Source organism: Littorina saxatilis, linkage group LG16 (assembly GCF_037325665.1).
Source record: "Littorina saxatilis isolate snail1 linkage group LG16, US_GU_Lsax_2.0, whole genome shotgun sequence".
NCBI lineage: Eukaryota > Metazoa > Mollusca > Gastropoda > Littorinimorpha > Littorinidae > Littorina > Littorina saxatilis.
In genome coordinates, this window is record NC_090260.1 from 24,512,779 (window position 1) to 24,524,898 (window position 12,120).

General features: G+C 48.8%; 1 protein-coding gene across 2 annotated transcripts in view; it reads left to right on the top strand.

Annotated features, from left to right (window-relative positions):
• Positions 1 to 11,179, top strand: part of LOC138950636 (PE-PGRS family protein PE_PGRS26-like) — a 61,519-nt gene extending 50,340 nt beyond the window's left edge. For both annotated transcript variants that reach the window (XM_070322344.1, XM_070322345.1), the window contains 2 exons: positions 1,576 to 1,775; positions 10,662 to 11,179. In XM_070322344.1, coding sequence (XP_070178445.1) covers positions 1,576 to 1,775; positions 10,662 to 10,666 — 205 coding nt within the window. In that variant the 3' untranslated portion in view covers positions 10,667 to 11,179. The remainder of the gene's footprint in view (positions 1 to 1,575; positions 1,776 to 10,661) is intronic.
• Positions 11,180 to 12,120: the final 941 nt, after the last annotated feature.

The window sequence follows — 12,120 nt, forward strand, 5'->3', positions numbered from 1 at the left end:
ATTTAAGACGTCTTCTCTATTAAGACCCTGTTCTCTCAGTCTCTTTGTTCATTAGCTCTGGAACCCCCCTTTTAAGACTCCCCCCCCCCCCCCGACCCCCCACTCCCAATTTTAGACTTCCTCCCTTTCAAGACACTGTTCTTTCAGTTTCTTTGTTCATAAGCTCTGGAACCCCCCTTTTAAGACTCCCCTCCCCCCCCCACCCCCCACTCCCAATTTTAGACTTCCTCCCTTTCAAGACACTGTTCTTTCAGTCTCTTTGTTCACAAGCTCTGGAACCCCCCCTTTAAGAGCACTGGACTGGTGATCCTAGTAGGGTCGCTGGTTCGAATCAGGGCCGGGACGGACACGGGTCAACCAACTTTATGTGCAGACCCAGAGACGGTATCCATCTCCCACCCCCGTGTCACCACAATGGCACGTTAAAGATCTTGGTCATTCTACCATAAGTGCAGATGGCTGATACCACCTAAACACGCATACATCAAAAAGCCGTGAGGGCGTAAAAACTCGAATCGTATAAACCAATTCATGTCCAATATAGGCAACTAAGACCTGACGGACAATAAGCCCCTTAAAATGTACTTTTAAGACTCCCCCCCCCCCCCCCCCCCCCCGATCCCCACTCCTAATTTAAGGCTTCCTCGTGAGCTCTGTAAATGTACTTCCATTTAAACAAAATGTAGAGGTCTTAAAGGGAGGGGGGTCTATCTAGCCCTAGATCTGTTCACAGTCTATCTAGCCCTAGATCTGTTCACAGTCTATCTAGCCCTAGATCTGTTCACAGTCTATCTAGCCCTAGATCTGTTCACAGTCTATCTAGCCCTAGATCTGTTCACAGTCTATCTAGCCTTAGATCTGTTCACAGTCTATCTAGCCCTAGATCTGTTCACAGTCTATCTAGCCCTAGATCTGTTCACAGTCTATCTAGCCCTAGATCTGTTCACAGTCTATCTAGCCCTAGATCTGTTCACAGTCTATCTAGCCCTAGATCTGTTCACAGTCTATCTAGCCCTAGATCTGTTCATAGTCTATCTAGCCCTAGATCTGTTCAGTCTATCTAGCCCTAGATCTGTTCACAGTCTATTTAGCCCTAGATCTGTTCACAGTCTATCTATAGCCCTAGATCTGTTCAGTATTGTGGGCAAGTTTCAGCGGTGACCCTGGACATTAGAGTCAAACTAAACCTAGCTGAACTGTGGTTAGGTCGAACCCGATGACGGCACATTGGGTTATCCAGTCCGACTCCCGTACTACTTCGAGTGGTTCCAAGATAGTGTTCACTGCGCTGCTTTTATCTGATAAGCTCCCCTCAAAAATCGAAAACCACCGTCTACCTCATTTAAAATAACAGAATCTGTCTTAACATTACGTCAGTGTTTTATGCTTGTGGGACGGTAGATTTTTTTCCCCCTTCTTGTTCCTTCTTAACATTCCTCTTGAGCGGGTCGACCACAAAGGTCAATTTTTGGGGGGATGAAAAACTAAGGTCAGGTGAGGAATCAGAAACTTTAAAAAAAATGAAAATAAATAAAAATTTATTCTTGGCCTTATTAACTGTTCATGTTCTCGCAGTCTGCTTTTGGGAGGAAACCCCGGGCCCACGGGCGGGAGTGGGAGTACGTTCGGGGCTACCCCTACAGGTGCTGGCGGCGCCACTGGACCCAACGCTGGCTTCGACTCTCTCCTGAACTCCATCATCAACCCGACAGGGGGCGCTACCGGTGGTACTGGCGCGACGGGCGGTGCCATGAGTCCCTTCTCTGGCTTAGTGGGTAAGTTTGTGAATGGGTGTGTGTGTGACTGGTGGGGAGGTGTGTGTGTGACTGGTGGGGAGGTGTGTGTGTGACTGGTGGGGAGGTGTGTGTGTGACTGGTGGGGAGGTGTGTGTGTGACTGGTGGGGAGGTGTGTGTGTGACTGGTGGGGAGGTGTGTGTGTGACTGGTGAGGAGGTGTGTGTGTGACTGGTGGGGAGGTGTGTGTGTGACTGGTGGGGAGGTGTGTGTGGGGGTGTATGTGTGGAGTTGTGGGGGGTGGGTGATGGAGTGTATGCGTCTTTTGGGAGGGTGGGGGTTGAGGTTTGGTGTGTGTGTGTATGTGTGTGTGTGTGTGTTTTGGTGTGTGTATGTGTGTGTGTGTGTTTTGGTGTGTGTGTGTGAGTGTGTGTGTGTGTGTTTTGGTGTGTATGTGTGAGTGTGTGTGTGTATACTGTGTGTGTGTGTGTGTGTGTGTGCGTTTTGGTGTGTGTGTGTGTGTGCGTTTTGGTGTGTGTGTGTGTGTGTGTGTTTTGGTGTGTGTGTGTTTACGTGTGTGGGGAGCGTGTGTGTTGGTGTGTGTGTGTGTGTGTGTGTTTTGGTGTGTGTGTGTTTACGTGTGTGGGGAGCGTGTGTGTTGGTGTGTGTGTATGTGTCTGTTTGTTGGTGTGTGTGTGTGTGTGTATATGTGTGTGTGTTTCTGTTTGTTGGTGTGTGTGTGTGGGGGGAGGGTGGTGGTGGCGCAGGGTTCTCACATCATGTTCATTTAGAAATGTAATGACTTTTTAAGGACCTTTTAGTTTTAAAGACCCTCATGAGAAAAATTAAGACAACATTCAACAACAAAGTATTCTCCTCACAAGCGTCAACGCATTATAGAAATAACATTAATATATACACTCCATCTCCATGCACAGAACCAAGAAAGGACACACACAGTTTGCACACGTTTCACACAGTGTGTGACAAACAACAACACAGAGGTTCTCCACCACTCATGATCATGCGATCAACATCTGCATCTTGAGTAGAATACACAGAATACAGAATCTTGAATTGCCTAAGGTTGGGAATTTGTGATGACATTGCGGTTAAGAAACATTTCAATCCAGCCATATACACCAGCACACGCATCATTTATACAAACTGATCAACAACATTAATTTAAAAACAACACTGGACAGCATAAGTTTAAAAATACATTAACTAAATTAAGTCGCGTAAGGCAAATTTAATATCATATTCTTACTCCGAATCACATTAGCATTGAGTCACCTGAGATGCTTATCACTGAAAAACGCTTACCCGGCTAAAGAATTTAAAGGGAAGCAACCCCATCACCAAAACGAAAGTGAAAGTAGCTTTGGTAATGGGCCAGTACACCGGGAGTTACCTCCCATACGGGTGTATGCCACGTCACTTCCTCTAGGAACACGTGCCTATTATCATACGTCTTTTTCACCTCGGAGAGGACGGTTCACTTTTTGACGCTCTGTGGCTGACCTTGTGTGTTTGAGTGACACCCGCCGGCCACGTTACCCAGCTTGTCTGCTCGCCTTGCCTACAGTTTGGTGAGCTCGTTCCCGTTTGTTGTTGGTTGTTTGCGCTGTTTCGTTACTGTACGTTGTCCGTTTTTTACGGACTTGTGTGTCAGTGACTTGCGTGTTTCGCCATTTTGTTGTGTGAGTTAGTTAGCTAACTCGTGTGACTTTGCTAGTAGCTCTGCGTGCCCTCTTTCTGTTTGGGCAAGTGTAGCTTTAGTATTTTGTTGACGCGTAAGCGTGTGTGTTTACTGTGTTTTCAGTCGTTTTGACTTACGTTTCAGTAAATCTTTTTACTTTGCCACGTGTTGTTGACGTTTGTGTCAGTGTCTTGCGTGTCGCCATTTTGTTGTGTGAGTTAGTTTTCTAGCTCGTGTGACTTTGTTTGTAGCTCTCCGTGCCTCTGCTTGTGGGGCAAGTTTAGCTATAGTATTTTGTTAACGCATTAGTGCGTGTGTTTACTGAATTTTCCAGTCGTTTAGACTTATGTTTCAGTAAATTTTTTCGCGTTGCCACGTGTTGTTGTCAACATGTCTGATTCAGACAAGCGCCGTGGCAAGTCGGACCCCAAGGGGAAAATTAAGGCTAAGTCTGCTTCTTTTGCGGCGCCTAGCGCTACTGTTACTTCTGCACCTGTCTCTACATCGGAGACTTCGTCTTCTTTGTTAGCACCTGGACAAGGTGCGTTGGTTTCCTCTCTGTTAAAGTCACTGGTTCCAGAAATCCGCAGCTTGGTGCAGGCAGAATTTCAGCGTTCCGTCGCCAGCAGTTCGGCGTTTCCGGCATCTGGCAGTGACGTCCGGGCATTGGCTTCCGTGTCTTTGTCCTCCACTTCCGGCTTGGAGCAGCGTCCTCCCTCTTCAGCGTCGGTTGGTAAGCAGAGCTGGTCCGATAGCCCTCGTGAGGCGCCTGGACGTTCTCCTTCGGGGGACAGCTCTTTCGCATCGGGTCACGACCGATACCTTGCTGATCTTTCATTTCCGGCGATAACCTACGAGGCCCCGGACTTGTTCGAACAGCGGCGGCAGTCGGTTTCGACTGCCGCATTTCCGGCACTTGCCGGAAGTGATGATCCGTCCGCTCCGGCACGCTACGGCGGTCGCGGCAGGATGGAGTATTCACTGACTTCCGGTCCTTCCTGATCGCGAAGTCAACCAGTGCAGTCTTCACTTCCGCATTTTGCGGTTCCGTTGACTACACTTCCGGTTTCGGCCGGAAACGCTTCTTCCTCTTCTGGTGGTTCCTTCCGGATACCAGATAGTGGATTACAGCGTGCGCCTTCCGGCTTTCAAGCGCCTAGGCTTGAGCAGGCATCACTCCACTCAGTCGGGGGAGTGACGTCAGCTCATCCAGCTCCGGTTTTTGCGGATGGTCGTCCTGCTTACCCTTTACCTTCACAGGGTTTTGGGCGGCAGGATGACGTTAGTGCTCAGGCTTTTCCGGTTTCCGGTTTGCCAGGGCATGCTTCTGCTTCCGGAACTGGTGACTTCGGTCATGGTTCCACGTGTGACTATTCTGATGCTCCATCAGTGGTCAGCGAGGAGTCGCGGGGCGTGTTTCCGTCGAAGCTCAAGTCTGTTCTTGACGTCGCGGCGGAAGTAACGTCTCGTTATTTTCCTGAAGGGGTGGTGGCTGCGGACTCTTCCGCATCATTCGTTCCTTCTGCCATGGCGGACTTCCGGCCGGCACAGGAGGATGTTTCTTCCTTCCGGTTCGCCGAGTCTCCGTCAGTGGCTTACCAACTTTCGCATTCACTGGTTCGTCCAGCACATGCGGGGAGTGGTATTCGGCCAGTGCCTGTTCCGTTACTGCTTCCTTTTGGTCCAGTTCCGGAATCAGCTCAGCAGTGGGTGGCTTCAGCTGCCCAAGCCTCTTCCTTCGTGCCTACGGCCAATAGGAAGCTTGGCATGCCCAATCAGAGCCAGAATTGGCTGGCGTCTTTTGCACTCCCTAGGGCTACCCTTCCGGTTTCCCGGGAATTGCTGCCTCTTCTGGCTAAACCGATCAAGCGTGATTCGGTTTTGCCGGTTTCCGAGGCTTCCCTCCTCTCTGCTGAGGAGGTTGGACGTCGGCAGATCGAACTGTCCTCCATTGCGGAGACTCTCGTTCGGGCTCTGTCTCGGGCATTGACCGATTCGCTAGTTCCTTTCACTCTCAGTGAAGAACAGAATGCGGACGATGTCTCTGCGCTTTTGACCGCATTGGCCAAGGTCAATGAGGAACAATTGCGTCTTTCCTCCCTGCAGTACACCCAAGCGGTACTCTGCAGGAGGGATCTCTTCCTCTCGCAGTCCCAATTCACGGAGCTGGCTACTAGGGAGACCTTGAGAGTCTCCCCGGTCTCAGAGGAGTCTCTCTTCTGTCCGCTGGCACTGGATGCCAGACAGAAGGAGATTCAGTCAAACAAGGACAGTCAGTTCCTTGACTACACTCTGAAGGGGGTGAAACAGTCTCAGCCTTCTAAACAGAAGCAGGCTCAGACATCGTCTAACCCCAAGCCAGCTCAGAAGCGGCAGGCTTCGCCGGCCGCTCGTGGTGGGAAGAAGAGGACGGCATCGGGGAGGGGGCGTGGCGGCTCTGGAAGTAAGCCACACCCCCAATGAAGCGCTCCCGATCTCACCTCCCTCCCGCCCTCCACCTTGGTGATGGCGGGAGGCCCCTCCCGGGCACTTTCTCGTTGGATGTCGGTAGTAGACAGCCAATGGATTGTGGGAGTGGTGAGTTCGGGCTTCCGTCTACTCTGGCGGGAGGAAAAGGCGCCTCTTACCCGAGTGCCTCCGCGGTTCAAGCCCCCCTTCTCGCAGGAAGCACGTTCCGTCTTGCAGTCGGAAATTGCCTCCCTGGAGCAGAAGGGCGCGGTGGAGAGAGTTCGGGTCCACAGCTCCCTGGGATTTTACGGGCGTCTGGTCGCTGTTCCCAAAGCATCAGGAGGATGGCGTCCCGTGTTGGATTTATCTCTCCTCAATACTTTCTTGAGGGAGATAAAATTCAAGATGGAGACGCCAGCCTCTGTCCGAGACTCTCTCCGCCCAGGAGACTGGGTGACCTCGATCGATCTCACGGACGCATACTTTCACATTCTTATGCATCCGACCGACCGGAAATGGCTTCGTTTCCGGTGGGGAGATCAGATCTACCAGTTTCGCGCACTCCCTTTCGGGCTGTCTCTCGCACCGTGGATTTTCACCATGGTGGTGAGACAGGTCTGTGCACTGGTGAGGTCCCAGGGTATCCGTCTGCGGGCTTATCTGGACGACTGGCTCATCATGAACCAGTCCCAGAGCGGCTGTTCGCAGGATACCCTGACGGTTCTTCGAGAATCCAACTGGTTGGGGTTCTCGATCAACCGGGTAAAGTCGGAGCTGACCCCGTCACAGACATTCACTTATCTGGGGATGTCTTTCGACACGGTCGCTTGGACTGTCCAGCCTTCTCAGAGAAGGGTGGACAAGCTCCAAGCTCAGATTCGCTCCACTTTACCTCTCCTGATGGCTTCCATCCGCTCGCTCGCCTCCATCTTGGGGCAGATGGAGTCTATGGCTCTTCTGGTTTCACTGGGCCGGGTCCACAAATGTCCGCTTCAGTTCGCGCTGAAGCCGTTTGTGGACTCTCCTCTGGTGGACTGGGACGCCCTCATCCCTTTGCAGGGATGGTTCCAGTCTGCGACCCTTCCGTGGTTGCACACGGAGTGGGTCTGCAGAGGTGTTCCGATCGTCGTGCCCCTCCCCGACCTGGACCTCTTTACAGATGCGTCCAGGGAGGGTTGGGGGGCACATACAGATCTTCAGACTCCTCCCTTTCCGTTACTCAGCCGAGTAATCCGGAAAGCGGAGATGGAGGAGCCGGCCCTTCTTCTTCTGGTCGCTCCTCTGTGGCCGTCGCAGGTCTGGTTTCCAGATCTTCTTCGGCTTGCCCAAGGGCCCCCCATTCCTCTCGCACTCGTGCGAGGGGAACTAGTGCAGCCCCGAACAGGCATTCCACACGAGGAGCCCAGTCTTCTGAAGCTTCACGTGTGGAAGTTGTTCGGGACTCGCTGAAGCGCTCTGGGGCGTCGTCTTTGACTCTGGACTTGGTGGCTCGCTCGCATAGAGCGTCCACCTCTTCAGTTTATGCTTCCCACTGGAAGGCATGGACTGCCTGGTGTTCAGCTAGAGGGGTGAGTTCGGTGGCTCCGCGCTCTATTCAGGTCGCTAACCACCTCTCTTTCATGTCTTCACAGGGCGCCTCAGTCTCCTCGTTGAGGGTCCGGCGCTCCGCTATCTCGGCGACTCTTCAGCAGATTGGTCGTTCTGTTCGAGTCGGGGGCGTTATAGCTGCAGTCATTAAAGGGGCTGCTCTTAAGGAAGCTAAAGCTCGTTTGCCCGCTCCCAAGTGGGACTTGTTTTTAATCCTGGAATTCCTTCGTTCTGCGGATTTTGAGCCTTTAAGCGAGGCCAGTCTGTTCAATGTCACTCGCAAAGCGCTGTTTCTCCTTTTGTTGGCTACGGCCCGACGGGGTAGCGAGGTCCACGCCCTGTCGGGTCAGCCTGGAGATATCTCCTTTGAGCCGGACGGTTCCGCATCTTTGCGTTTCCGGCCTGATTTCCTGGCCAAGAATCAGTCTCCGGGGCAGGCCTCTCCGCTGGTTAGAGTTAAGGCTCTGACCAGCGCGTTGGCCCCGGGTGACCCCGATTCGGTCAATTGCCCTGTGAGGGCACTTCGTCTGTACTTAGCCCGGACTCAGCCGATTCGGTCTAGTTCTCAGAAGTTGTTGTTTATCTCTCTCCTTACTAGGCGCGAGAAAGATTTGTCGAAGGTAACGTTGGCCCGGTGGGTGTCCTCGCTCATCAAGCAGGCTTATGAGTGGAGGCGCACAAAGAGGGGGGGGGTTATGCCCTCCTTGCCACTTGACTCGGCCCGAGCCCATGAGACGAGGGCGTGGGCATCCTCTCTGGCAGTTCTGCGCTCCAGACGTCTAGAGGAGGTGCTGACAACTGCGTATTGGCGTTCCGAAGATGTTTTCATAAACTTTTATCTTCGGGACGTCATAGCTCTTCGACAGGATGGCTCCAGAGGCCTTCCAGCGCTCATAGCAGCAGGCCAGTTCCTGTCCAGAACTTGATGGTGAGTTTTGATTCATTTCTAGCCCACCGCCTTGTTGATGTTATCTGCTAATGTGATTCGGAGTAAGAATATGATATTAAATGGAAAATTTCCTAAATAAATTATCATTTAATTAATATACTTACCCGAATCACATACTGTATTCCCTCCCACCTGCCCCGCTTATGGTTTTAAGATTTTTTAAAGCCGTATGATAATAGGCACGTGTTCCTAGAGGAAGTGACGTGGCATACACCCGTATGGGAGGTAACTCCCGGTGTACTGGCCCATTACCAAAGCTACTTTCACTTTCGTTTTGGTGATGGGGTTGCTTCCCTTTAAATTCTTTAGCCGGGTAAGCGTTTTTCAGTGATAAGCATCTCAGGTGACTCAATGCTAATGTGATTCGGGTAAGTATATTAATTAAATGAAAATTTATTTAGGAAATTTTCCAATTACTACATTTAGTCAAGCTGTGGAACTCACAGAATGAAACTGAACGCACTGTATTTTTTTCACCAAGACAGTACAGCTTCGTCAATTCCCGCGAGAAGAAAATCGCTCACCTCCCACGTGCAAAACGCAGTGATATGCACACGCCAGAATAGCGCGGTAGCGTATTGTGCTAAGCAGGAAAGTGCGCTTTTCTGTATTCGTGTTAACTTTCTGAGCTTGTTTTGAATACAACCTATCATATCTATATGTTTTTGGAATCATGAAACGATAAAGAATAAGATGAAATCAATTTTGGATCGATTTCTTAGATTTTAATCGTAAGACTAATTAATCTATTTTCGTTAATTGTGATCACATTTTAAGAGTAAACATGACATATGTATTATAGTTTTAGATTCAGAATGTCATGAAGAATACGATGCAATCAATTTTAAATCTGTTTGCGAAAAATTGATTTTAATGACAACTTTAATGAGCAAACTCATCATATAATTTGTAAGCCTCCAAGCTGAAATGCAATACCAAAGTCCGGGCGTCGTCGAAGATTACTTGACCAAAATTTCAACCAATTTGGTTGAAAAATGAGAGCGTGACAGTGCCGCCTCAACTTTCACGAAAAGCCGGATATGACGTCATCAAAGACATTTATCAAAAAAATGAAAAAAACATCTGGGGATATCATACCCAGGAACTCCCATGTAAAATTTCATGAAGATCGGTCTAGTAGTTTTCTCTAAATCGCTCTACACACACACACACACACACACACACACACACACACACACACACACACACACACACACACACACACACACACACACACATACACCACACCCTCGTCTCGATTCCCCCCTCTACGTTAAAACATTTAGTCAAAACTTGAATAAATGTAACTAGCAGTTTACACTCAAAGCTTCCTCGCCTCAAGTCACACACACACACACGCACACACACGTTAAACAAGGCTGTGTTCATGTATACAATTCTAAATGACGACTGTCCTTAATATTTGCAATCACATTTCAAACATGCCACAAAAAGATATGGGTCCCAAAAAAATCATCCCTCCTATACCTCGCATAGACCTCTACAAATCGAGCTTAGCCTTCTCGGGAGCGTTTCTCTGGAACTCCTTCCCCCAACAGATAAGAAATGCAACTTCAGTGAAAATGTTTAAGAGACAGTCACGTTCACACATCATTCGTGAATGAAATGTTTTGTTCGATTGTTATTTTTTTAAACATTGTGTACTAGTGTTAACGGATGTGTAGCTGATCGGAGCAACTTAATTCCCAAATGAAAGGTATAACTATGTCAATGTAATTTTGTAATTTTTGAGTTCTCCTTATGTAATTCCATAATGCACATTGTGTTGCATTCCATACAACGTATTTCTGTATTTTATATGATTGAATTTATTTTTTGTTTATGTGCGTCTGTCTTTATGTGTTGTATAAAGGACACGGTGGAAGAATAGGCTTTGCCTAAAACCTTTATCCTTTTGTAATAAAGTTCTGAGTCTGAGTCTCTCTCTCTCTCTCTCTCTCTCTCTCTCTCTCTCTCTCTCTCTCTCTCTCTCTCTCTCTCTCTCTCTCTCTCTCTCTCTCTCTCTCTCTCTCTCTCTCTCTCTCTCTCTCTGCGTTTGTATGTGTACATAATTATGTTTGTATGTTTGCCTGGGTGTTTGTCAGATACACGCCACCGATGTGTGATAGTCATGTAATGGTTCGAACGCATTTAAAGTTGGTTCCGATTTGTCTTGCCAGTCAGAAAATAGAAGCTGATGAAAACATTTCATTAATCTCGGATGGTTTGTTTACGTTTCCAGGGTAATCTTTAGCAAAGCTAAAACCAAGGGGTGGAAAAGCCAAAGGTCAAAAAGGTGCAAGGAATCGTTTTTTTGGAAAGCAGAGGCAAGCCTAACAAATTACCAGCCATTCCAAAGATAAATCACTCTTCGTCATCACAAGTTACGTGCCACGTCACCGATCACGGCGTACTACATCATCAATCATTGTGGATCATCCGGGGATCACGCTTCCCAGCGAATATACGGAGACGGATGCACTCCCGTCTCTGTGTGAACTGTTAATCTGATGTTATGTGTAAGTTAGTGAATGATGTGTTATGGTCACGACGTTTTTGGAGGGAGTGTTTGACAGACGGACTGGCCTGTGGTCACCGTATTGGTGTTGTCAAGGAGTGATAATCTTGTGCTTTTAGCTGTTTGTTTGTCCGGGATTTGAAGGGAAGGCTGACCGGTTTTATTGGTCAGTTATCACATGAGCGTTGTTGAACTGACGAGAAAAAACCATTAAAATCATCGACAATATGTCATCCATTGAACTGTCTTTGTGGTGATTTTTTTCAGAATGTACAGACTCTTTGTACCTCTCACCTATGTCGTCTTTTCTTCCTGTCTGTCTGCCTGTCTGTCTGCCTGTCTGTCTGCCTGTCTGTCTGCCTGTCTGTCTGCCTGTCTCTTTTTCTGTCTCTTTTTCTGTCTCTTTTTCTGTCACTCTCTGTCTCTCTCTGTCTCTCTCCACCCATTGCACACCGGTACGACCGAACTAAGGTAACGTTAAATTACTGTTGTGCAGCGGGTTGAAAGAATACCCTATACCTCGGAGATATACCTTCACTCGGTCTCAACGACGTCACGTGACATGTTATATGGTGGAAGAGAATGCTGTCGCTTATTTTCCTTTTGAGGATGAGGGTTTAACATGGATCGGGAACTTACAGGACAACCGCGGCTGTGCTTGCAAGTTTGGATAGTTCTTTCCGTGACTGAGCATCGTTTCAGTCTTACCGAACTGAGGGTGGAAAATAAGCGACAGCATTCTCTTCCACCATATAACATGTCACGTGACGTCGTTGAGACCGAGTGAAGGTATATCTCCGAGGTATAGGGTATTCTTTTAACCCGCTGCACAACAGTAATTTATTGATACCTTAGTTCGGTCGTACCGGTGTGTAATAGCTCCTCTCTCTGTCTCTGTCTCTGTCTCTCTCTGTCTCTCTCTCTGTCTCTCTCTCTCTCTCTCTCTCTCTCTCTCTCCATTTCTCTTCTAATTGTCAAAGTATCCGGGTGAGCTTGGGTTTTAGTCCGTTCCCGTGTAAAAGTTCATGTGCATGTGGAATTTTATTTGATGAGTGTGAATCGAATGTCTGCATACCGGCGTCGTCGTAAAGTGTCTGCCTATATATGTGTAAGCGCATGCGGGTGTGTGCATTCTGACAATGACGGTCAGTTGTCTCTGACTGTCTGAGCTGGGGTTTTTCTT